The sequence below is a fragment of the Crocodylus siamensis genome, chromosome 7, assembly GCF_052110815.1.
Source record: "Crocodylus siamensis isolate JL-2025a chromosome 7, ASM5211081v1, whole genome shotgun sequence".
NCBI classification, from domain to species: domain Eukaryota; kingdom Metazoa; phylum Chordata; order Crocodylia; family Crocodylidae; genus Crocodylus; species Crocodylus siamensis.
Genome location: NC_143401.1, coordinates 46,210,635 through 46,237,508, shown reverse-complemented (window position 1 = coordinate 46,237,508; position 26,874 = coordinate 46,210,635). Strand labels below are relative to the sequence as shown.

Sequence of the window (26,874 nt, the reverse complement as noted above, 5' to 3'; positions counted from 1 at the left end):
CTCTGCAGGCACCACCCCTTTGCCCTTGCTCCTCCTCAGCCTAGCATGCCCAAAAGGAAGTCCCCCTCTTGCTCCAAAGCTCCCGTCCACCCAAAGCAGAGGCAGGCCACCCTGGAACAGTGGGGGCAAAGTGAACAGAAAGCAGGACATGTTTCAAGGACTAGCAAGATCATCCAGAACATCGAAGAGATACTTGCTGTTGATAGCCAGCCCTTCTCCTTAGTTGAGCGGGCAGGGTTGAGGCAGCTCGTGGCATTCATGGCCGCATCCTACCACATGCAGGATGGAGGTGCCCTCCTTGTATGAGGCATGCAGGAAGTACTTGAGGGAGGAACTGCTCAAGGCAGGTCTGCAGGTTGCCTTACACTTTACCTTGGACATCTGAAGGAGCTGGGGTGGAGAACATGCCTACCTCTTCCTCACAGGGCACTGGTGTGACCATTTAGGCTGTTGGTGGGCTCTTCTTCCAGCCGAAGTGATGGATGAGTTCTACACGGCAACAGAGATCACGGGGCCAATGAACCGCTTGGTGCAGAGGTGGCTCATTGGGCAGGGCGAGCTACAATGAGTCCCCAACAATGGGGCCAGTATGGTCAAGGCAGTCCATGATACCAGCTTTGTTGGCATCCGCTGTTTGACATGCAAGTTGCACCTCATTGTCAGGGATGCCTTGGATGGGGACAGGGCTGCCGGTGACAGCACCGGCACCACCAGCAAGCTCATTTCAAAATGTAGGAAGATGGCAGCTACTTCCACCAGAGCATCAAGGGGGGGCAAGATGCTGCAGGACAAACAAACAGAGCTGAACATCCCACAACAGAAAATCATGCAGGATGTGGAGACTTGGTGGAACTCCATATACCTGGTGCTAGAAAAGCTGGTGGAGCAACAGAAGGCCATCCATGAGATGGCCTTGCTCAGGGAGACTGGGATCAGTGGCCCCTGAACAGAACTGAGTGAGATACCATCTGTCAGGTATTTGTGGTCTTCAATCTTTCCTCGAGGCCACCAAGACCCTCAGCGCTGCTGATGCCCACCTTAGCTAGGTATCCCTCTAGTGAGGGAAGCCAATGAAGAGCTTCCGGGGGATCAGTGTTCAGAGCTGGGGCAAACTGCTGTCACCAGATGTCCAGGCACTGGTGAGGCAGTTAAAGGAGGGCATCAGGAAATGGCTTGATCCCTTGTGGTCCAGTACGGTCCATATACTGGCTGCCATGTGTGACCCAAGGGTGAAGGACACTGTATGTGGCAGCCAAACACTGAATCAGTAGATGGAGGTGCTGGTGAAGAGAGTCAGGGAGACAGAAGGACAGAGGCAGGGGAAAGTGGAAGAGGGGGATCCACTGTCCTGTGCTAGCATACCATCCACCAGCCAGTGTCCTCCTCCACTACAGGTGCTGCCAATGTGGGTTAACAGAATGGCTTCCAGGGTGGGGTCCAAAGGCACCAGACCCCGCCATCAGGCAGGTAGTGCTCAGGCCTTGGTGGCTGCCTATTTCACTAAGGACGTGGAGCCACTGCTGTGCAATGACCTTGGCCTACTGGGCAAGCCGCAGTCAGATGTGGCAGGATCTAACCACGGTTGCCCGTGAACATCTGTCCTATCCACTGACCAGTGTTCCAAGTGAGAGGGTGTTCAGCTTTGCTGAGGATGTAGTGACATCCCACTGCACCTGCTTGGATCCTGGTTTGATGGAGCAGCTGGTGTTCCTCAAAGTGAATCTACCACTGCTGGGGTTCCTCAGGCTCCAGGTATAGATGGAGTGAGTGCCATCCTCCTCACTCCATCTGCACCTATTTCCTTTTTTCCTTTTTAAAAAGCTAGTTAATGCCCTGCTGTCAGAGCTGGAGGGGGCAGATCACCAACCAGCAGGGGAGGAACAAGTCGCTGTTAAGCTTCTATGCCAGGATGAACTTGGAGGTATGGGCTGGGGCTATGGGGAAGGAGAAAGCCCCAGGTCCCAGGCATGACCATTAAAACTGCACTCTGCCAGGATCAGGGAGGCCTGGTGGGACTGTTGGCAGTGCAGCAGCCCCAGGAAATGCCAGGACTGAGGATGCCTCTGGTGAAAGGCATGTAGGAGGCACCATAACCTCCAGCTACCATATACATGCCCACAGTCCTGGCTGGGGAAAGTCTAGCCCCCCCCGCATCTTTTACAGGCCTGTCACAGGCCAGCTGGGCACTGTGAGTATATAAATTTAGTTGCAGGCTGACTGAGTGCTGCAACTGTATCAGCCACTGGGCTGTTTGGTTCATGATCGAGGAGGTGGAGTTGGAGTGAAGCAAAGACAAGTTTCATTTATAACAGCAAATGAATTTTACTTATAACAGCAAAAAAATATAGTTTACACATATAACAGTTAATAAAAAGGTTAAGTTAATAAACAGACAACATAACAATAAAAGTTAAAATTGGCAGTGATAATAAAAACGGACAAATTAACAAAGAGTTCCCACTTGGTTAGCAACTTATTGATAGTCCCTCAGTGTCAGGTACATGTCAAGTTGATCCAGCGAAGTCAGTTGTCCCCTATCCATGCTGTCGGAGGAAATACCGGGGAAGATCTCTCAGTCAGGATCTGGTTCTCGCTCACACTGGGAGTAAGAGATCCAGGGGCATGGGACAGCAATGACCATTCTGTTCCATCCTTCCTACTGGTCACTTAACGTGCATGTTTTTTATATCCTGGTCTATGCTAATCCGCTGGCTTTAGAGCCACTCACAATCTTACCCTATGGGGTTAAAAGGTGTTAGAAATTATTATAATAGGTTACTGCCCGAGCTTGGATTTACCCAATAAGCAAATCATACCACATCACTTTGGGGTCTGAGATTAGCATTTTTCCTGCCCAAGTCCATCCTACTTAAAAAAAATTTAAGATGTGTTAATTATATCTTGTGGTTAGGTTTGTTAATCCTTCTGACCGTTAAGCAAAAATTTATTAAATCAGCTAAGTCTACAGTTTTGTTTTATTTTTTAGTTCTGCTTTTTAAAACTTATGTCAGTCTCATGATTGATACAAACAGTTATACTCCTGATGGGAAGTGTCTGCAGGAAACAGTTCCATAAGCTCTATTTTAGCCAATATTTATTATGTGCCTTTACCAGATACTCTCAAAAAGCAGATTCCCTTTTTTGCTATAAATTGCTCATTAACCCTTTTGGTTTTGGCCATCACACAGGCCTGAGGCTTGCTGGTTGTAGTAGAGTTGTGTTGTGAAGCTCCAGGTGAGCTCAGCTTAGCTGCCTGGGATGCCAGTTTTCGGGTTGAAAATCTCTTTGTTAGGCTGAGTAAGCACCTGCAGTTCATGTGTGTGCTGTTCCTGGATGGAAGGAATAGTAAAGAAGCCAGAGGCTGGCATGCAAGGCAGGCAAGAAAGCCAGTCAGTGAAAATGGAAATGGAGATGTCAGGGGGTGAGGGACAGGCTGGGGTGGGCAGGGAAGGGGGATGTAGCAGCACAGGTAAAAGTGGAGAGGTACCTGGGGAGTCAGATGTCCGGCAGGCTGTAGTGTGTCAGAATTCCAATGTCTGTATCGAGATCATGAGTTTCTATACCTAGGAGGCTGATGAAGTGAAGTTCATATCTTTCGTGGGGAGGATTCCTTCTGTGTCTGTTCACAATAATATTCCCCTAGGGCTGGAGACAGGATCTAGGATTTAGCTGAGAGTGTCTAAAACACATATGGAATATTTGCATGCATCTCTTGGATAGTTCAGTGTTAGTACTTAATGAGTACAAAGAGGTATATACTAGGTTCTGAAAACAAATCAGTGAACCTAGTTTCCTGGTCTAGTTAAATTGCGGTTAGTGGGGGCAAGGGCGAATCCTGAGGGGGCGTGGCAGCATGGTTTCACCTCTCTTGGGCTGTGCTGCATGTGTAGTCTGGGAATCTGGCTGGAGCCCCTGATTTCACACAGCTTTGAAGCCCAAGGAACGAAAGCTGCTGCCACCTTTTTGCCCCTGCTACTGAATTCAGCAGGGAGTGGGGAGGGAGGGGAATGGCAAACAGCTACAGCATTCACTGGGCTCCTGAGTCATGCAAAAGCAGGGGCTTCAGCCAGATCCCACCCCATACTGGTAAGCCCAGAGCTCACTGCTCATTCCACACTCCCACTATTGCCCCAGCAATAGGGATTGTGGCATAAGCAACCCTATGTGTCACCAGAGGATTCTGCTATGCAAAGAGAAACTTTAGCTGGTCATTTAGGCTAGTTACGTCTGTGTTGTCCTTCTGACAGACGCCAGAGAACTTGCAATTTCAAGTGGACTCCAGCTTTTGATGTGAGTGGCAATTTGGGAAGTAGATATTTATCCTTTACTTGTCCTGTATACTCCAAATTGGGTGGGATTGGAGCACTCCTTACTGCCTCATTGTTATCTGAGGACAAGTAAAAAACCTAGCAGGGTCCTACAGCGAAGCTACCATTGCACTGTCAGAGCAGTTATTTTTAAATGGGTGCCAGCCCTTCCATCCATCCAGCAGCAGAAAGAGCCATGTAAATCCCTGGGTGTCCCTTCTCACTGCCTCTTTGGCCATTTAACACCCAGCATGGAAGAGAAGGAAAAGGATGGATGAACCCCCTGCCCACTCTGCCTTCTCATACTCCTGGGTTATCCAGGAATAAGCAAAAGGAAGAGAATACAAGTGTCTCTCTACATACCAGGGAGATTCTTGCAGGTCTGTGAAAACAGGAGTCTACGTGCTGAGTTGGTGCTGGTAGAGAGGGCACTGGGTGGAGTGGAGTGGTGGGAGTGTGTGTTGGGAAGACTGGGCTCTAGGACCGGAATTGACACCAATCTGCCCCAGTGATCCAAGTACACACTGAAGCTGCAGTATGGTTAAAGTCACCTTCATGTTTATTTGTTTATTTTCAGCATTGAGTTTCTTAGGATTGTTCTTTTTTAAGAAGTGTAGAGAAGGAGAAGCAGCCACAGGGATTAAAATACTGTATCTAAGTGGAATTCTTCCTGTTCTCTAACTGGCATTGCTAGAACACCTTTCCAGGCTCTCTAGAGGTGTAGTTAATATAGATGATATGATTTATCATGCGACTTCATACTTAAAGAGTCCTTCATCTGGCGATTATTGCCATAATAATTTGTAATAGATTTCTAACTCACTTAATTACTGTGCAAGCACAGTATACTGTGTGAAATGTAAAATATTACATGTATTAGGTTGCAAACTCATCCTAATGGCTCAGGAAAACTTTCTGATAAATGCTGTATGCTACAGCCTTGTGCTGGATGCATAGCAGCCACTTTTAATTTCAACATCTCATTTTTCCATAAACCCTTAACTCTGAGTCACATACTAAATTACCAGCTTCAACGTTCTGTTTTTTCTCACTTGTTCTTTGCTTAACAATTAGAAATCTCTAATTCCAAGCTGAGTCCTTGAAGCCTTTTCAGCACAAAAAAGTCTTTAAAGCCACATTATCACTTTGCGACAAACGTGGGATTGCTGTTTACAGTGTGAGTCTTGACAGATGCTGATGATAGCTGTGTTAATACAGCAGGCCACCTGATAGGTCCACTTCTCCAAACAAGTATCTAAATTCCCTGGTAACATTTCAAGCTATATGTTAAATTTATGCTAACACATGGTCTAAATTATGCCCTGGCTGGTTCAGCCAGGCTGTCTGCTGCCTCCTCTGCCATAGAACTTCTTTCTACAAAGGGCAAAATTCCACAGAACCTTCTAAGGCATCATATTTTGGGGTTCACTTGAATGTTTTGTTGGGGTCTAAACACATTTTCAGTAAAATCACTAGAAAGAACAAGGTATGCACTTCAGTATGAATGAGCCAATATTTGCTGGCAGTATTTGTGGTGTTCACATCAGGTACTCAACATGTCCCATAGCATGCTTCTCTAGATATATGATGCCTTCTTTATTAGATATATCTCTTCTGTGTGACACAGATGGATTCTATCAAGCCCCATCCATAAAAAGGAAAGGCTTTCTGCACTTTTAACTTACGTCCCTTCCCATCCTAGAACAGGCCAGTTTCTCTCATTAGTGTCTAGTGAGTTAGGTGAGATAGCTAGGAGGAGGGCAAATACATTTGTTCTGCAGATTAAAACTAGTAGGGCAGCACTGCTGTCATAGCTGTACAGGTCATTGAGCAACAATGTCTTTGTTATTAAAGGTACATTCTACAGTTTGTACTTTGAGGCAGTGCTTTTGATGCTGTTGTACTATGCCTTTTGGCTTCCAGGATTATAAAGTAGTCAGCTATAAGGTTATGTTCATGCTGGTTAGCTGTAGATCTTCATTTTGGTAATATATTCACATACAACATATAGCTCGGTGACAGAACTTTGTATCGTCAGTAAAATGTGCTTTAGGTGCTTTTCAAAAATAAGCTGCCTATACAAGAGTAGTCTCTATAATTCACCAATGTAGCTGGGCTGACCCATATATTTCAGCTTTGTAAGGGTGATATTTACAGTGTTGGAATTAGTAGTAGCCCTATATAAATATTGAGAGATAAAGTCTTGGCTTCAGAAGGAAATAATAAGATATATACAGATACTGAAGAATAGAATAGTAAGAATCACTAACTCATAAAAAAATAACTTGCTTGCAGTATTGACACCATCCCTGCTCAGGTTCCGTTCCTCTTCCGTATTTCTGCTTGACTGATTATGCCCTGCTTTCCATGGATCTCATAGTTCTGTAATTCTGTTTGACTATATTTTCCAATGCAACAGTTCAATCAGAGTAAATATCTAAAGGCATAGACTGAAACAATGTTCCCTGTCTTGCCCTAAGAAGTTATCTGAGTACATTTTGTGCTTAAACTACTTAAGTAGCCTTTTAAAATTAGCTTGCTTATGCTTAAAGGATATAGTGATTGGCACTACATAAATACTTAAGGTAGATTGATCAAGTGAAAAGAGTGTAGGCAGTCTGGCCTAGTGGGCAGGCTGTCAAGTGATGACCATAGACAGGAGCTAAAGTTCAAGGTACCCAAACCAAGGGGGAATACCAGAAGCAGATCCCCAGTTATAGGCCAGTTCAAGGTTCTAGAATTGGAGGCCAAATTATTATATCCAGGGGCAGAATCCAAATCACAGGCTGATTCAGAGTTCTAGAGTAAGAGGGTGAGTTACCAAAGCCAAAGATAATTTCCAAGCTGCCAGAGTCCAGAAGCAAAGCTGAGCAGGGTCAAACATCAGAAAACCAAGAACACAGGATCCTGAGGGGCTTACAGAAAGTACTGTTGGCTGGGCTGCAGTCTGCTGCTACAGGTGGACTTAAATGGGGAGACTGTCTTCCCAGCAGCAGTCAAAAGGTCCTAACAGTGGCCAGCTAGTTTATTAGCTGGGGTAGGACTGCCAGTTAGAGCCTTTGGCAGATATGGCCAGCCCAAACTGGGCTGCCTATTAGAGCTTCTGACTGCATTTCATAGATTCATAGATTATAAGGTCAGAAGAGACCTTCAAAGATCATCAGGTCCAGCCCCCTGCACCAAGCAGGAAAGATAACTCTGGGTCAGATGACCCCAGCAAGGTTATTGTCTAGTGTGCTCTTGAAAATTTCCAGGGTAGGCGATTGCACCACCTCTGGAGGGAGCTTATTCCACAGTCTGGACACCCAGACTGTGAAGAAGTTTTTCCTAAAGTTGAGCCTGAATCAGTCTTCCAGGAGCTTGTGGCCATTACTCCTGGTTTTCCCCTTGGTTGCCCTGGTAAACTGTTCCTCACCTATCCCCTGATGTTCTCCTGTAGTATAGTGGTTAGCTACTACCAGCTCCCCTCTCAGCCTTCTTTTCTTCAGGCTGAAGAGTCCCAGATCCCTCACCCTTTCCTTGTATGGCTTGCCTTTTAAGACTCTGAGCATACAGGTGGCTCTTCTTTGGACTCTCTCAAGCTTGTCCACCTCCTTGTTAAAGTGTGGCACCCAGAACTGGACACAGTACTCCAGCTGCACTTTCACCAGTGCTGAGCAGAGCAGAAGAATCACCTGCTTGGCTTTGCTGGAGATGCATCAATTAATGCATGCCAAAGTATTATTTAAATTATATGTTGTTTAGTTCCTATTTACAGCTATCTAACTAGCTGGAAGGCAGAGCCAGAAGTGACAATTTTCACCTGATCAGCTACAGAAAGCTATCTGTGACCAAACACAAGTGTATGGTTGCAGACAGCTTCAAAAGTGGCCAGTTAGGTGAAAATCTGAACCCTCATTGCATGAGGGGTCAGATGAGGAAATTTCAAAACAGTGTCTTCTGTAACTTCTGTCTGCACTGCCTCGTAGCCTGTCACTGTTTTCAGAATGGGAGGGGGGACAGGGAGCAGAGTGAGTTCAGTCTGGGGGTTTTTCAGCCCCTGCTGGAGGGTGGAATGGGTTTGTTGGAGGCTCCCCCCCAGGCTCCAATACACCAGCAGTGAACTTCTGTTTGGTCCAGGGGATTGTTGTAACTCAGAATGCTTCCTGCAAAGTGTTCTCAGTTACAGTTGGAAGCTGCACCCAGAGTTAAGTGAGTTTCACTTTCCTTTCATTGAACTGTTTAGGATGGATTATATTTGTTTTCTACCACTGGCTGCTTGCGTTGTGTTTAGTGTTTTATACATAAAGCACTTATCTCATTCAAACTGTTGCCATGGAAGTTATGCAGTACTTCTGTATAGTATATTTAAGGTACATTATAAATATTTCTTTATAGCTGATAAAATTACAGTTTATGGCTATATGCTACCTCTTTCCCATAACTGTAACCATATATTACAGATCAGTACAACTTTATTTGGTACAGCTTTTTCTGTTTGAACTGTGTCTCTAAATGCTTTGCAGAATTCAGTAACAGAAAAAAAATAGCATATAGAAATTACAGAAAGTGTGATAAGGATGGCCTGGGCCAAATTCTGTTCCTCCTACATATGCAAATAGTTCCTTGCATCCTGTTCTAATTACAGTCTCATACACCGTTCTCTTAGGAGAAACCATGTGTGTACAGATGCTCAGGCTTTTTCTCCCAAAATAAAAATAGTCATTCCAGGCAAAAAATAACCTGGGAACAATCACAGTTAAATCACTTGCAAGAGAGTTTCTCGTAGGAGAATGAATGCCTGTACAACACAGGCTAACTATGGGTAGTCTGGGTTAGCCAATTAGGGCTGCCATATGCACTGCTGCCATCTGTTGCCAGGCAAACTGAAGGAGTCTTCAGAGTATAGTGTGGGCACAGGGTCCTTCCCTGGCTTCAGTGTCAGCACTGCAAGCTCTCCACTATTCAGGGCCTCAGTATTCGAATGTCTGTACACACAGCTCTGAGTAAGTTTTCCTACCATGAGACCAAACCTGGGATAATTCTCCCAGATCCTTTGAATGTGTTTATGTAGCTTAAGATCAATAACAAACATCCCCTGACATCATTGAGGGCCAGATCAGACCAGTCAGTTTAACCAGTACTTGCAGAAGTAAAGTAAGAGTTTGAACCAGTACTGTGGTAAAATTAAAGTAGTCTAACATATGGCCAAATAAAAAGCCAAATTATGGCCTGGACCTGTGTGTGCAAAGAATGAAGGGAGTTTAAGGTTTTTTGAGTCACAGTCTCTCCCTCCCAAACTGCTTCTTGCACTGAGCAATTGTAAGCTGATGATCTAGCCCAAAGGAGTAAACTGAGAAACATCAAGGTTTCAGGTGATCAGGAGTTAGCTTAGTAATGTTGAGATATTTACTACTTTATTCTGGTTAGAGTATGCTGTGAAATAGTTTGATGACATAATTTTATAAAACAATGATAATATGTTTTGGTCACTACAGTTTATATGTAGTTTTTAGGGAATATTTATTAGACAAATAGAACAAATAGTTCTTTCATTAACTGTATGAAAATATAATAGACGTTCTAAAATTAATTGTTTGTTTAGCTCCATCCTTTTCATGGAAAAATCTTCACTGGTATATTTAGTGCATAGTCAGTGTATTTACTGTGTTGCTACAACTTGTGCAATTTTTTCTTGGTTGTAACCAATTGGAGATTGAATATCGTTGAAAATATTTCTTCTTTCTTCTTTTCACTGAATCAGTGACTATTATTTGTAACAAGCATAATGCTATATGGCACTGAAAAATCATTTTGACATTACTCTGAATTGCTTAAGAGAGATATACAGTAGATTCCATCCTAGTGTTCAGCACATGAGACAGTTTATTTAAACATTGTAAACAAGGCACAAGTCAAAAAACAATCAAAACACCCTGTAATCTTAGATGATGTTATCATGTTATTTAAGAAATGTTTTCATATTAGAAATATAACTAGAAATGAACAAATTATGATAAAAACTGTCCTGTTAAAGGGTCAAAATTCAGACTCACTAGCCCAGTTGTATAACCTCAAGATACTTTTATATACTACCGTGGGCAGATCTAGGATTTCAGAAAAGGGGGGACAACAGATGTGGTTGGCATCACAGCTTGACATAGAGGAGCTGGGGGCCGGCACCGCTGGAGCTCCCAGGCCAGCATTGGACACCTCAAGAGTGAGTAGGTATCAGTTGCAGGAAAGAGGCACCTGCCTGCCACCTCTGTCCCCTGCTGAGCTCAGCACCCTGCACAGCCAATACTCATATCCCCTGACTGGAACAGGCCAGGAGCGGCCTCCCACTATATTATCAGTTCAAGATCAAAACAACTTTATTTGAAGGTCCACAAGTTTGTTAGATTATATAATTAAACAAACTTGTGCACCTTCAGATAAAGATGGTTATCAAGAATATTAAAAAGGAGAGAGGGTCATTGACATCTGTGGAGTGAAGAGATTAGTAGGAATCAGGTACATTGTAATGAACAGGGATCAGGGTTTTCTGTTTCTCACGGAAAAATGGAGTAAACTGTAGATTTTAACTGTTACTGGAGGCAAATGTGGATTTCTCATTTTACCAGACAAACCTGTGGATTTTTCAATTATGCAATGAGCTTCCTGCAGGCTGGCAGAGTTCCAGCCTGCAGGGAGCTGAGAGGGAGCAGGAGGAAGGCAGTGAAACAGGGGACACCACATACATTTACCTGCACATGGCCCGAGGCAGCCTGCAGAGCAGCTCCAGCAGGTAAATGGGGGGGAGGGGGAGAGGGAGATTGAGGCCACTGTAGGGGGGGAGAGAGGAAGTTGGGTGGACTTGGGGCTGAGCTGGGCGGTGCTTGGGTCTTAGGGCCCAGGGCCATGATGTGTGGCTGCAGGGCCCCAGTGGGGAGCAGGATGAGGCCGTCAGTGGCTTGTCCAGGGGAGGGGGAGGGCCGACTCCCTACTGCCACACACACTTGCGAGGTACAGGTGTTACACACTAATTGCCAATTGCTCAAAAAATGAGTGAGACCTTATAAGGTCAGCTGGAGCCTGGCACCGCTCAGCCCCAGCAGTCCCAGCTCCCAGACAGCACGCAGAGCCCTGCTGAGTCATGCTGCAGCTGTGCCCTGGCAGCACATGCCAGGTGGTGGTGGGGGCAATCCTTGCTGCCCCCTACTACCCCATGCTGTGCAGGGGGGCTCTGCCCACGAGCCCTCAGAGGCCCTGATTGCCTTTTTTTTTTTTTTTTTTTTTTAAGTGCCAGGAGGCTGGAGCCGGGCAGGGGATGGGGCCAGGCAGGACAGCCATGGCAGCTTCTCCCGCAGCTCCTCCTGCCCGGGGAAAGGCAGACACAGCCAGAGGAGCCTCGGGAGAACCTGCAGCCAACTAGCTGTACCTGCCTCTCCCCAGCCAATCCGAATCTCTGAATCTTTTCTGAATCAATTCAGAGGCTTTGGATTTAATTCAAACCTTTTAATGGTTCTCCTGATTTGATTCAGATTTGGAGATTTGGCCAGCGAATCAGGCCGAATCGCCTCCAAATCGAATCAGTAACCAAAGCTTTGCACAGCCCTAGGCTGCATCCATTTCACTTCCCATCCAGTTTGACAAAAAAGGGCTGTTTACAAGCAGGGTTCATATCAGCTGTGTAAGGTGTAGATCTTTTGTCATTTCCAGGGTCTTGTGGAAGAGTCATCAGTGGTTAACTGTATCATAGGATACTGTTAGGTCGACAAACGCAGCTCTGGTGATTTGGCCTCTTTCAAAACTGTCCTCAATATGTTGAGTTAGACTGAGCAGCAGGCTCACTGAATGAAAGTGCAGTTGTAGTTTGAATTACAGATTGATCATACCATTATAATCCTAGCTATATGTCTACTAGAGTTGAATATGCAATAAAAAAGATCAAATCGTTTTTACTTGAAAATATTGTTTCATTTGTGGAATAAATGATTCAAGCAATATTACCTGACCCGCTGCATACAGGACTCACATGCCCAAAAATTCTTCTATTTTTAAGTGCATGATATTTCACTATATCTGAAGTAAATGGATTACAATGTTTGTGTTTAATAGGATGGGCTGACCCCTCTCCACTGTGGAGCAAGAAGCGGCCATGAACAGGTCGTTGAAATGTTGCTTGATCGTGGTGCCCCTATTCTTTCAAAGACCAAGGTAACTAGTACGCTTTAACTATCTGCTAAATAATATTTGATCATTCTGTTTTCACAGTGCTGTATATTTTAGCTGGGTTAGGGGTTGGATACTAACTTCCTATCTTCATATTATCTACATAAACTAGCATAGGACTGTCCATCTCGTCCATGGGCCATGTGTGGCCTCTGAGAGGGGAGCCTGTGACCCACAATGGTGCAACCTGCATAGCGTGCACTCAGCCGCTTAGAAATGGGACAGTCCTGAACTGGTGCATGGAAGATCCTTTGTTCAAAGAGCAGTGTTGAATGTTGTTGTTCATGGATGCTAAGCAGAGGTGTTTTCATTTGTGAAGAGGATTATATGATGATGCAGTAGAAGTTAAATACTATTTCTACCAATTGGAATTTGGATGGATAGAAAATATTTGCTTGGAACGAAGGTATACAGATTACACTGAGGCTTTAACTTGTTACAGAAGTACCACAAGGCCAAAGTAGAGTTAAATGATAAAAATAAAGTAATGTCTCTCTACAGAGGAGCTCTCATTTTCTGAGTTGTTAGGCTGGTTACTAAATTTTTCCATTTCTTATCCCTATACTTGTTAAAATATGTGAAATTCATTGTTTTCCTTTCATGAGGCTCTTCATGGAAATTTCAAATCACAGTCATTAAGGTGGGCAGCCAACTTCAGGTATAAGGATTATCATTAAAATGAGCATTTGATGCTGTTCCCTACATAGTGTTATTTCAGATACCAGGGATAGCTCTGATGTATGTGTAGCAATTGAATTTCTAATGACACCACCATACTATGTATGCCTCCTTCCATTGAAGTTGATATGTATAGGTGGGAACACTGCTATAAAAATTTTCATTGTACCAGTACAGGTTTTTGGAGCCCCTTTCTTTGCAATCCTTTCTCTTCTTGTGCCATGCAGCAGCATTTCGCTAAAGTATTTCTTGTTTTCACGTGTTATTTTGTGTCTTTTTTTTCTCTATCCTGTCCTCTTATCATCTTTTGTCTTTCCTTTTTTCTCTCTCTCCCCTCTAGACCCCCTTCCTCCCACCCTCCCACTGGAATATTTAGCATGTAGTTTGGATATGGCACCATCTTTGGTCTGTCTCACGTCCCTGACATATCCTGTCATAGATAATGTGACATGAGCAAATGAGAATGAGCGAATGAGAAGATCTTCCCTTCATCTGTATACAGAATTGCCATTGACTCCCAAAGCTCTGAACTTGCAGCCCTGCACATGTGAGCTCCTCCTGCTGCTGCTGATATGTTGTGCAGCTGTTTGAGCAGGGTGTGAATACACATAGCCTTCACAGAGATACCTGGGCCAGGTACAGATACTTTTACTGGTATAAGTGATAGGAAACCAGTCTATACCCATAACAGAACAGAAGTTTGGCACACACAAACTGGTGTAAAATAGCAAAACCCAGTTAAAGATTTTTCCTCCCACCACTAAAGGGCAAATGTGTGTTCTGTAACAATCTAAACTTTGCAGCTTACAGAAAACCACATAACATAGATCAATTCCACCTCAGGCTTTTTGAATATCTGTACCCAAGCCTGGAGCACATTTATATGGAGAGAAGGCTATGCGCCTTTCTCTATAGAGTTACCTCCCTCAAACTAAATCATCTTCCCTGTCCAGATTTAATCTGCCCTGCCTTCCAATAGCTCTCCCCAGTCTTTGGTGGGTCTGTGATTAAATTCACATAAACAACTTTAGCCCTGTTGTTTTGTTTCTGTTAAAAATAGCATGGTCACAGTTTTCAGGAACTATCCCTTGTTTTTAGAATGTGCAGTACCGATATTAATTACCTTGAAACTTAACCACCTATTTGAATACTAGTTTATTCTTTAAGAGTTTTTTAACCTTTTTTTTCCTTTCCAATGTGTCCCTTCAAAGACATAGTCATTTTAAAGAATGAGATCTGCAAAACTTCCCCAAATGTTGTGGCCTCACCTAAAAAAAAATCTATCAGAAAAGTAAGAGTATGTGCTTCAGGATTTGAAATTGTAGAGCCACAAGCTACAGAACTGGCTTAAATAATGTAATACCAAACACTAAAATGCTATACAAGCCTTTCTTCAGGGGAGAGGGGATCAATACTAGATATTAAAAAATGAACATAAGAAAAGGGAAGTATTTCTTGTTCCATTCTCTCTCTGATTTGTTAATTTAGACTGTATTTGTGAGGTAAGCTGAGGCAGAATACCTTTGAATGATGTTAATGAATCTATTCATTTGGCACTGAACTGCAATATTGTTCTCTGGAAAAAAACACTTGGCTCAGTTTATAGATTCATAGATGCTAGGGTTGGAAGGGACCTCAATGGATCATCCGGTCTGACCCCTGCCTAGGCAGGAAAGAGTGCTGGGGTCAAATGACCCCAGCCAGATGCCTATCCAGCCTTCTCTTAAAGATCCCCAAGGTAGGAGGGAGCACCGCCTCCATTGGAAGCCCATTCCAAATTTGGCCACCCTTACCATGAAGAAATTTTTCCTGATATTTAGCCTAAATCTGCTCTCTGTCAGTTTGTGACTTTTGTTTCTTGTTACCCTAAGAGGCGCCCTGGTGAACAAATCATCTCCGATCCCTTGCAGCGTCTCCCTAATGAATTTGTAGGTGGCCACAAGATCACCTCTCAGCCTTCTGTTGTGGAGGCTGAGGAGGTACAGGTCCCTCAGTCTCTCCTCATTGGGCTTGTCCTGTAAGCCCCTAACTATACGAGTGGCCCTCGTCTGGACCCTCTCGAGTCTATCAATATCCTTCTCGAAGTACAGTACCCAAACCTAGACGCAGTACTCCAACTGCCATCTGACCAATGCCGCATTGAGCAGAAGTATCACCTGCTTGATTCTATTTGTCATGCATCTACTGATGCACGATAAAATGCTGTTAGCTTTGTCACACTGACAACTCATGTTCATCGTGGGAGTCCGCTATGACTCCAAGATTCCTTTCTACTTCTGTGCTTCTGAGAGGGTCACTTCCCAGCTAGTAGGTGTGCTGGATATTTCTGCACCCTAGGTGCAGCACTCTGCACTTGTCCTTATTGTACTGCATCCTATTGTGTACTGCCCACTTTTCTAACCTGTCCAGATCTGCCTGCAATCATTCCCTACCCTCCAGAGTGTGCACTTCAACCCACAATTCAGTATCATCCGCAAACTTGGACAGAATACACTTCACACCCACATCCAAGTCTCTGATGAAGATTTTGAAAAGTACAGATTCAAGGACCAAACACTGTGGGACCCCACGACCCACATCCTTCCAGGTCAATACCGACCCATTTACTACCACTCTCTGGGTGCGACCACTAAGCCAATTGGCCACCCACCGGACCGTGTAAACATCTGTCACAGTCTCAATTTTTTAATGAGAATGGGATGAGATACTGTATTGAAGGCCTTGCTAAAATCTAAGAAAACAACATCCACCTCTACTCCTGCGTCTAAGCATTTTGCAACCCTGTCATAAAATGAAACCAGATTGGTAGGGCATGATCTACCTGTTATGAAGCTATGCTGATTTCCCTGCTGCATTATTTTTCTGACTGGACTCCCACAAATATGATCCTTCATAATCTTTTCAAAGATCTTTCTAAGGATCGAGGTGACACTGACTAGTCTATAATTACTCAGATCCTCCTTCCTCCCCTTCTTCAGAATGGGGACCACATTGGCCCTTTTCCAGTCCTCCGCGACCTGACCCAAGCACCACGAGTGTTCAAACAACCGTGCCAGTGGTTCCGCTATGACACCAGCCAATTCCTTCAGTACTCTTGGATGCAGCTCATCCAGGCCTGCTGACTTGAACACATTCAATCCATCCAAATGACTCTGCACCAAGTCACCCTCAACAGTTGGTGGTCTGGTATCTCTCTGATGCCAGTCTAAGAGCCCATTAGGAGACTTATCTTGACCCCAGTTCAGGAACTCAGAGGCAAACATCTTATTGAATAGATCAGCCATGCCCACCCCCCGTCTGTCACTAATTGCTCCCCCTTTTCCCTCTTACTGAGATAGTTTCCCTCTGAGCCCAAAAGATCATTTCCTTTAGAAATGACCATCCTTCCTGGACTCCCATTTTGCCAATACTCTTATCCTGCAGTGCATCATTGATTAGACGCCTAAGCACACTGAAGTTAGCCTTCCTAAAGCCAAGCACTTCCACTCTACTAGTTATCTTACCCACCCTATGCCGTATGGTGAATAGTTCTCTTTTAATCAAGTCATAACTTCTTGAAGATAGATAAATCTTCAGAAAGAATGTTAACTTTTATACTTTTCAAGTGATAGAAAAAACTCTTTCACTATAAGAGAAAAGCCTGAAGGCTGATCTATAAATAAGTTCTTATTAACTCCTAGCACAGTGCTTAGTGTGGTGTTTGCATTTTCACATTGCCATATCCTTAGTTTTCTTCTTAGAGAAGGCAGAATGGCCTAATAGCCTGGGAACAAGGAATCTGCATTCTAGTCCTGAGTATTCTATGTTGGTGCTTGCAAACCTTACAGTATTGGTACTGCATGACACCTGTGGCACCCTTGAAAGGACCTCCACTCTTATTACAGTAGGGGGGCAACCTTTTTGGCAGGTGTGCTACAAATTAGCCCCGTATCCATTCCAAGTGCCACTCTGATCCCCTTCCCCTGCCTGAGCTGCTGTTCTGCTTTCTGCTCCCTGTTCTGTGCTCCCTGCCCAGTCTGCCTCTGTGTTTTTTGCATTCCTTGCTTGATCTGCTGCTCATCTTTCTGGTCCCTGTCATATCTGCCACAATACTGTCTGTCCCCACTCCGCTCTGCTGCATGCCCTTGCCGCAGGTAATTGGGCAAAGTTAATCATTTTTCTGTGCATCAGTGTCCATGTTTTTAAAAAAGGTGAATTTAATTCAACTGAACCTCTCCCCAGCATGAAACATGTTAACAGCTACAGAGGAAGCATAAAAATTGCTATGCAAGAGCGAAGTGTCTTCTTTGTTACTGGTTTTCAATACGATGCATCTTTGCCAGCCATCTCTTTGATGTGGAATTTGAGCTGGTCATCTACTACTTTTCTTCTCAAGCATCATATAACCATCCATATCTTGCTGTATTCCCATGGGTGTGAATAAAGTACATTTGGAGTCATTTAAAAAGAGGGGCGGGACTCTTCTCCAAGCCCTGCAGCAGCTGTTACATTCTAACAGTTAAGTGTACGGGAGCTGGGAGCAATACAAATGCAGGGAGAAATACAAATGAAGCACAAAACAGCTCCAACTTTAATACTGGTTCATCTAAGGTTCAAACTGGAGCAGTTTTGCTACATGTATATCACTCCCAAGTTGTACATCTGTAATTCTTAGAAAATAACATCTGTTGTCCACTCCTGATCAGCCGTTCCTGTTTTTAAAAAAAAAGTTCCATATGCACATTTGTCCATAGCTGGCCTGTGATCTTCCCTGATTTCTACTCAGCTACTTCACATTTTATGTTCCCAGTGGCAATCCAGTACATTGGTAACTCTCATCTAGAGCGGCATGGTGCCCTGCAGTGCTATGAGATCCTTTTAAGAGTGGCCAGAAGGCCATACTACTGTCACAGGAGGTTCAGATAGCTGCTCCATCTTGGGACCCCAAAATACTGCTTACAGACATTAATTATGTTTCACAACATGGATGCGGAAGGGGGAGTAATGTTCTGCCCTGTACTTTTATTTTACATGTGGGTGATACAGGCACAAAAATATTAAATGATTTGTCTAGAGTATCACATTTTATTGATAATCTAGCAAAACCAAGAATAAACCCCATTTTGGGTCCAGTGCTTTAACCAAAACACCAGTCTTCCATCATCCTTTACGTGTCCATTGCAAAATTTCTTTTCAGTCTGGCTCTGTGCCCTGGTCTTTTTGCTCCTAGTTATACTTTTCTGGTCTTCAAAAGATTTTCTCGAGTTTTCTGCTAACTTTCACATATTAGTATGCTCCTTGATGACCTCTGCTCCCTTCCTACTTTCCCTTAGGCTCTACTCCTCACATTTGTCTGCTGGATGTTTTGATCTTTTCCTGCCTCCTTCCCACACATTTCTACTTTAATACACAGTTCCTTCCCTTATAGCTACCCTTGAGACTCTGAATACCTTCCATGCCTTCCAAGTTGTCCCACTCACTTACGGGTTATACATGTGTGATGGATTCACTGTTATTGTTTACATTTCACTAAATATTTAACAGTGCACAATATTTAATGGTGCCTGCATCTTCTAGGTAATTCTCACTGTAATCAGAATGGCTTACAGGAATTTGTCACATCAGCGGTTCTCAAGCTGTTGTCTGGAGAGCATTGTTATTTAGTGCTAACTCTCCCCTTTGTTTTAAATTGCTAAATCACATTAAAAGACAACTAAAATGTATCAAATACTTTCCAAATATCAAGTAAATAACTGCAGCAGTTCCCACTGGAAATGGAAAGGGAGCTGATCTGCATCATTGTGTACAGGAAGAGTCATGCTCATGAGTCCTATGCTAAGATGTGATCCAGCTGAGACTGCTTTAGAATTATGTAATTCAGATGCCATGCTTTATTTCACCTTCTTTCATTCTTCTTTGCTGCTTTTTAACATGTATTTTATCATGCATTTGCTCCTTTTTTTGTAATTTTTGTCATTTCTCATATCATATGGCCTATTAGAAAAAAGGAGGCCTCTGTTTCAGAAAGGCTGAGAAATACAGCTACTGAGCATTTATATTGGTGTTTTGCTTATGTTACCCATGGTCACATAAGGGCACCACATCTGTGAGAAAGAGTTTAAATTTTTCTTGGCAGTAAGTCTGCAGTATTTTTAGATCTAAAAGCCATATTTCAGCCATCTGGATTACGTTATCACCAAGATAAAGCATTACTGTGATAGTAAGTGAAATGGAATCTGTTTTCATTAAGTATAAATAATTGAATAATTGAATATTAAAAATTTACAGAATGCTTTTGGCTTTAGAACGATGAAGCTAAATAACTGGCAGTTCAAAATGTAGTTTTTGGTACTGTATCTGGCTTAAGAAACCAATGTGCAGTTCTTCAAACAACATCAATTTGTACTTGTGTATTTTTTCTATGAAAAAGAATCAGTCACTGATAATTCTGTCTGAGAGAATAATTCATTTCTGTCATTGGTGTGTGTGTATGTATTTAATTTATTTTAATGTGACTAATGTTTCATAGATAAATTCATATTTGACAGATAGTTGCCTAAGTGTTATATGCAGTGCAAAAAACAATTTTCATATGCAGCTATTGTCTCCATAGAAATCTTTCCATTTGGCTCCATCCAAAATTCCTTACACAGGTTTTACTTTGTCCATGTTTCCTTTGTCCAAGCTTTTGGTTGTCTAGTAAGGGTGATGTTAATATAGTTATATAATTTAAATGGTATTTATATATGGGTATAACTTCTAGTATAGATGATCTAGTGTAAAAATGCTCCTGCTTGTTAGATTCATATGATTTAGGACACCCATATGCTAGTAAAAGCTCATACAAGCTGAGGGGGAAGGGACTAGCCATAGTTTTTGTTTTAAGCAGACTTCAGAATTTTCTCCAGTGCATTAGTTTCCATTTGATGTAGTGTGGGATTTCACATGACAATAGAGCTTGTAAAGCTGTGCTTCAAAGAAAGTTTTCAGTCACAAATGTTTTCATATATCTGTCTATTCAGTTAGTTTCTTTTTGTTTACAGAATGGTTTGTCTCCATTGCATATGGCAACACAAGGAGATCATTTAAACTGTGTTCAGCTTCTGATTCAGCACAACGTGCCTGTTGATGATGTCACTAATGACTATCTGACTGCACTGCATGTTGCCGCCCACTGTGGCCACTACAAAGTTGCCAAGGTTCTCTTGGACAAAAAGGCTAATCCTAATGCCAAAGCACTGGTGAGTACACAGAAGCTTACTATTCACAGCTAAACATTCTTTCAAAGTTGTAATGGCTAATATTTGAGTGTGTTTTCTGTTTCTTGAAAGTTAACAGGAACTGGCATTCAATGAGGGTAATACACTGTATTTGCATGGAGTCCACAAAAATAAAATGCCATTCTCATTTGTTGACATTCTTTGTGTTATCTGCATAAAGCTTTATTTATGTTCAGGGTGATGTATTGGGTTTCTGGTGTAAATAAGAGCCGTCCTTACGTTTTGATTATTTGTTGGGATTTAGGATAGACTGGGGGACTGACATCTTAACTGATACAGCAGTTAATTTGAAAGAGCTTCTGATTTTCTAGTGTTTGGCAAGAGGAATTGAATCTGCAGCCTTTATGAAATAAGAAAAAGTGGCATAGCAAATATCCACAGCATTCTATGACTTACTGACTGACATCTTTTTGATAACCTTTCTATATTTAAAAAAACAGCCAGCCAACTCAACACTACAACTGTTATTATGAGGAAAACCGCTGCCACAATGCCTGTGCTCTGTCCTGAAATATACTGATGGCTTACCATCTTAAAAAATCTGTCTTTATAAATGTATCTTTAACAGTCATCCCAAACATATTCAAATTCTTACATTAATTATATTTTGGTTTTATATGTTGTTATACCCACGTCAATGCTATGCAAGTATTGATTTTCTAAGTAAGTCATGAGTATAGAACTCCAAACCTGTGCAAAATTAGGGTGGGTTTGAGTTCTTTTTACAAATAGTTCCAATTCAAAAGCTTATTTTCTTTCAGCCACTCAGTTCTATCTGTTCCCTCATCTTACTATATGGGTTCCTTTTCTCTCCTTGGTAAGACAGTGTGTATTACTTAGTGTTGCCTTCAGAAATAACTGATGCCTCATTTCATGTTTCAGAACATTTGGAGCGGGCTTGAAAGAGAGTAGGGGTGTGTGAAGTGGGCAGGATTCAATTTGGATTCGGATTCGGCCCAATTTGGGGGACAGTGATTCAATTCGCTGATTTGATTCAGCTGAATCTGAATCTAAAGATTCAATGTTGATTTGGAGAATCAGCGATTTGGCCATAGATACAGCTTTATATATTTTTTCTATGTACCTCAAGGTACCAGGTGCAGCTTGTGAATGCTGAGATGGTGGGGTGGATGGAGTGTCTCACAGGGGCACGCAGTGCGCTCGGTGGTGGACCTGGAAGTGGAAGTGGACCAGAAGTTGACCCCCCCACTGCACTCCCCAGCTCAGCAATCAGCCACGAGGGGCACTCTGGGTACCCCCCAGACCTAACAGGCACCAGTCGCTGAGCCAGAGGGGTGGGGGGGTCCCCTGCACACTTTGTGGGGGACCTGGAAGTGGACCAGAAATTCTTCTGGTCCACTTCCAGGTCCACTGGCAAATGCATGAGGGACCCCACTAGTGCTCCCATGGGATAGTCCATCCTACCCACTATATCAGCATTCACGAGCTGTGCCTGGTACCTTGAGTTATGTAGAAAAACATATAAAGCTGTGTCTATGGCTGAATCATCGAATCTCTTCAAATCGAATCAGAGGCTTCCAGTTCAATTCAGAGAGATTAACGGGTCTCCTGATTTGATTTGGATTTGAAGATTTGGCTGCTGAATGGGGCCAAATCTCCTCTAAATTGAATCAGTGACCAAAGCTTTGCACAGCTCTAAAAGAAAGTATTCAATCACTGCTCTGCTTAGAAAGCTTACATGTCATTATTTCTTAACTCACTTGCATAAAGTTGAATTCTTAACATAAAGAATGAGATGGGAGTAAAGCGGGCTTTAATAGCACCTCCTGTGTTCCATGTCTAGCCCCTAGTATAATTTTAGCAATCACTAAACTGTTGTGCTACATTCTAACAATTTCCTGAAGACATGACCTGACTAAAAGTAGGTAGAATCCAGTGTACTCTGTCCAAGCCTTTCCCTACTTGGATGTTCCTAACATGCCCAATATCCTAGAAAACAAGGGAAAACATTAAAGTTACTTGAGTAATTCACTAACTAAGGAGCCTCCTTCCATTAAGGTATTCTTCAACAGACAGTTCTGTCTGTCTTCATTTCTGTCCATTTTGCAGTAATTTAGTCTAGTCTTAGCCTGGTCATTATGCTATGCTGGGGGGTTGAATTACAATGTTTACCCTAAACTGGAGCAGACAGTCTCACTGACCTCATGCTATGAAGTATCTAGTGTTCTTTATTAGTCAGTAATGTAGCTAATTTTGATCTGATCTGCAGTTCAGTTATGTCAGCTGTTTTTAAAACTACTCTGTGATATGTATTCAGACTGGCATCAATGTTCAAGAGAATATTGTAAACAATGCTGCATCATTCTTGGATGGTCTGGACATCTTGCTTTCTTGCTTCAGCTGAGTTCTTATTATTTCCCCACCAACAAGGTGCCAGCTTTAAATGTGCACAATGCTACAAGTACAACTATTTTTCCTTAAAAATATATTTGCATATTATTATCACATGACAAACAAATCTTATTAATATTAAGTGGCACAAAATTTGTGAGGGGCAAAAATGTCAATAAATAACCCTAAGAAATAGAATTGTGCAACTACCTAAGTTTCTGGTTCACTGATGGTTATGAAAAATTAAAAACAAAACAAAACACAACGAATATTTGGGGTTAGCCCAAAATGACTTTTTAAAATAGTGTAGGAAAATTAGAAATGAAAAGAAAATGGGTAGAATGAGCTTTTTAAAACATTTGATGAAATGAAAGAAAGTTTCAAAACAAAAAAATGCTCTTAATGGGAAAAACAAAATGTTTCATTTTGAAAATGTCAAAATGAAACATTCCAAATTTTCTAGGTATTTCTGCCTTTGTTTTTTTGTCTTAACATGAGCAATTCAGCCAAACTGAAACAAGTTTTTGTATGTTCTGGTATTGCTGAAAAACATTTCAGCTTCAGAAAAACCCATGTACTATACTGTAGTAATGCCAAAGGTGGTGCCTGAAAGTGCATCTTTTCTCATTAACAGAATGGCTTCACACCTCTTCATATTGCCTGCAAGAAAAACAGAATTAAAGTTATGGAGCTTCTCCTGAAACATGGTGCATCTATCCAAGCTGTGACTGAGGTAAGGCATTGTTTGCACATGCTGCTTTGTTCCTAGCACAAATACAACACCATTCAACTATACAATGTATGGACATTGGTTGAGGAACATACATTATTACTATTTTAAATGATTTTTAACAAAATGCAAGTGGTTTAACAAATACTGAAATTAGAAAGTAACTTGCTATTGCATATCAGAACATCTACAAAGACAATGGATTTCAGCACCCAGGAATTATATTTAATCAAACATACGGGGCAAATAAAAAAAAATAAATCTCTGCATTTGTATCTGCAGTTTTAAACTTATGGGATAAAACTGGCAAATATGCAGCAGGCCAGCACAAGGTGTGTGTTTCACTAAAGTCCGGTTTTGAAAGGTTATTTAATTTATTAATTTATTGTAATCCAGTCACAGTAATTTGTCATGACAAATCAGATAGAGAGCCTATTATTGTGCTGTTACTTGGTCCTGTATATGATTGTGCAATAAAATTATGGGCACAAATTTGGAAGCTGACTGAGACCAGTTGAAAATTTGTTTCTTACATGTTTGCAAAAGCTCGACCAATTAGGAATAAAGGTCACTTATACAAAGGTAATAAGTCAAGTTAGAAAAGGATTAGCTGTTCCATTGATTAAATTAAACAAGATATAATTGGGAACAGTTTACCTCTCAAATCTTTGAAGTGTGGATTTATTTATTTCAAGTTTTCAGATAATTGAGTGGCTAATTACAGCATCTTACTTCACTGACAAGGTGATAATTGGAGAGCTTTTTCTACATGAGGACATGGTGGTTTGCAAAGGAACAGACATCTGATCCTGTCTTAGACTGAACTCCTGGGTCCAGAAGATTCCCCATGCTTGAACAAAGGACGTACTCACAGTTGTTCTCACCCTTGCAAAGCTTTATTTAAGGATACTTGCAGAGGTAGGCGATAGAACAGAGCAGAGAGGACGGTCACCTCACATCGGCCTTAGGCAGCAGCCGCTACCCTGCATGGTTCCCCTGGCCCCAAAGTGTTCCGATCCCGGGGATGCAATAGCCTGTGCCAGGGCTCCGCGCAAGTCAGAACTCTTGCCAGAGTGAAGGAACCCATAGCAACCCAAGAATATACAGCTTATATAGTCTGAAGCAAAAAACATTATCTCAAGCTAGGAAAATGGTGATGAGTCGTGATCTGACGCACCTGGTGTTTGCCGCATTCCACTGTATCACAACATTCTGCTATCTAGGTTCACGGCTCGGTCACGCTCACAGAGCAGCAGGCTATGTGCCACTTCACCATCCTCCTATGGAATCAGCATGCAAAACTTTTGCTATTAGCACAGTGTGCAAAACTCTTACTCTTAGTAAAGCTCTTTCTATTACAGATCCCATTAAAGGAATCTGTTCTAGTTATGACCTCCACACCATGGGAGTTATGATCCAGTCTGCAGGTTCTAGCTTTAAGCTCCTTAAGCATGTAAGTGAGAGACACACGGTGAAAATTATGTATTGAGATGCTGTGTTTGTGCTCCCTATTTATAGTTTCATCACTATGGAAATAGGTAGCTCATCCAACTCTTATCCACATAGTGCAAAGGAGTAAAAATAATTTAAAAGAATGAGCAAGAATTGCTCAACAAATTTGGCAGCACCAGTGTTTTGCCTTCCACTTGTGTGATGGGTCATCAGTATATTACAATGAGCTGCCAAGATGAAGTTAGAAATAGCACATTTAAGAATCACTACATCTGTAGTCAAAATAAAGGTGACAGTCTCTCACCTGGCTGCCAGTAAATTATCCAGACACTCACACTGTTCTTCCCCAAAGAAATCTGAAGAGAACCAAGTTCCACTGTTTTAGGGTTTTCAGGGGTAGGATAATTGAAAAAGTTAGTCCCAATTGTGGTTTGACATTTGTCACCCTTACTGTACAGCTAACTACCTATTACTGTAAATTTTTTTATATAGATCCTATACCTTTCACAGTAGGTTTTGTAATTCCAACTCACTGTTCTGGTGGAATGGCATCATGGAGACCATTCCCCAAATCAAGGGATCTCTACCTCTTATACCTTCTTTGTCCCTTGCAGCAACACCCCCCTAAAAACCCATTGGGCCTCTGGCTGACTTCCACTTCAGCTGTGTAGCCACAGCTGTGAAGGGGACTTGGAGCGTGTTAATCTACTTGGAGAAATATTAACTATTGATTGGATTTCTGATGCAAATTCCCTAGGGTCAGTGCAGGGTGAGTACCCTGGTGAATGGTTGCTCCCCTTTCTATAACTATATATCCTGTGGACAGTCAACACTATGGAGTTCCAGTGATACAGCACCATCCTAGGAAAGGACGGACTACTCTGCACATGTAATACTCTTCATCCTCCACTCAGCTAAGATGCAGTGATTTGAACTCCCCTCCTGTCATAGAGGCAATGGGATGAAGTTGATCTACGTGATAAATAAGCATTATCCTTAATCCAGGAAATTAACGGCAACATTTGGGAAGAAAGGCTCCACTCACCTTTTAGATGCCTTTTTAGCAAAAATTGTGTCTTCCTATCAGAAATTATTCTATTCATTTTTATTTTCTGGTCCAAAATCGGTCTGTGATGAATTTTTTGTTTACCTTCTTTAAAGATGAGACCATTTATCATAGCAGCAGATGTTTAAGTGGAAGAAACATTTTGGCTTTCTAAGTAATCTTTATATTTGAAGTATTGCTGACATTCAAAATGTTTGTTATTAATACCCACCAACCATAACCACATATCAGTTTCCAGTTCTGCATGTACTTACTTTTAAGTATGCAAATGTTTTCACTTAAAGCTCAGAATCTGTGTAAGTCATGGCTGACCATGGGCCACATACAGCCCACTAGGAGTTAACTTTTGGCCCTCACCTGGGCACCACTTCTCACATTGCTGCTGCTACCACTGCTACCAGGGTCTCTGAGTTTTCCTTCCTCCTTCATCTTCCACTTCCTGCCCCTGTCCCTGGAGGCAGGATGGTGGGACCCACAGCCTGTGGACAATCAGAAGTTGGACAACCTGGGTGTAAGCCTTTAAAAGATGAGGTGAGGAGATTGAGGCAAATTTATTTTAAACAAGTCTGTTTTTCCTTTAAGATAGCAGTATTAAAAAAAGATCGTGTAAAATTAGATGGTTAATTTTGTCTGTCTGTTTTTAGTCGGGTCTAACTCCAATCCATGTTGCTGCCTTCATGGGACATGTAAATATTGTATCACAATTAATGCATCATGGTGCATCACCCAACACTACCAATGTGGTAAGCAACAGTTTTATTTTCAGAAATATGTGAGTGAGAATATCTGGTAATGACATTTATTAAGGGACCTCTATAGAGCTCCTCTGTAGCTACC

The 26,874-nt window shown here is 42.3% G+C and overlaps 1 protein-coding gene across 5 annotated transcripts in view; it reads left to right on the top strand.

Annotated features, from left to right (window-relative positions):
• The window catches only part of ANK3 (ankyrin 3), a 378,647-nt gene that overhangs the window by 175,903 nt on the left and 175,870 nt on the right, over nt 1–26,874 (top strand). For all 5 annotated transcript variants that reach the window (XM_090056583.1, XM_090056581.1, XM_090056580.1 and 2 more), the window contains exons 9-12: nt 12,387–12,485; nt 20,201–20,398; nt 23,424–23,522; nt 26,682–26,780. In XM_090056583.1, the coding sequence (XP_089912709.1) occupies nt 12,387–12,485; nt 20,201–20,398; nt 23,424–23,522; nt 26,682–26,780 (495 nt within the window). The remainder of the gene's footprint in view (nt 1–12,386; nt 12,486–20,200; nt 20,399–23,423; nt 23,523–26,681; nt 26,781–26,874) is intronic.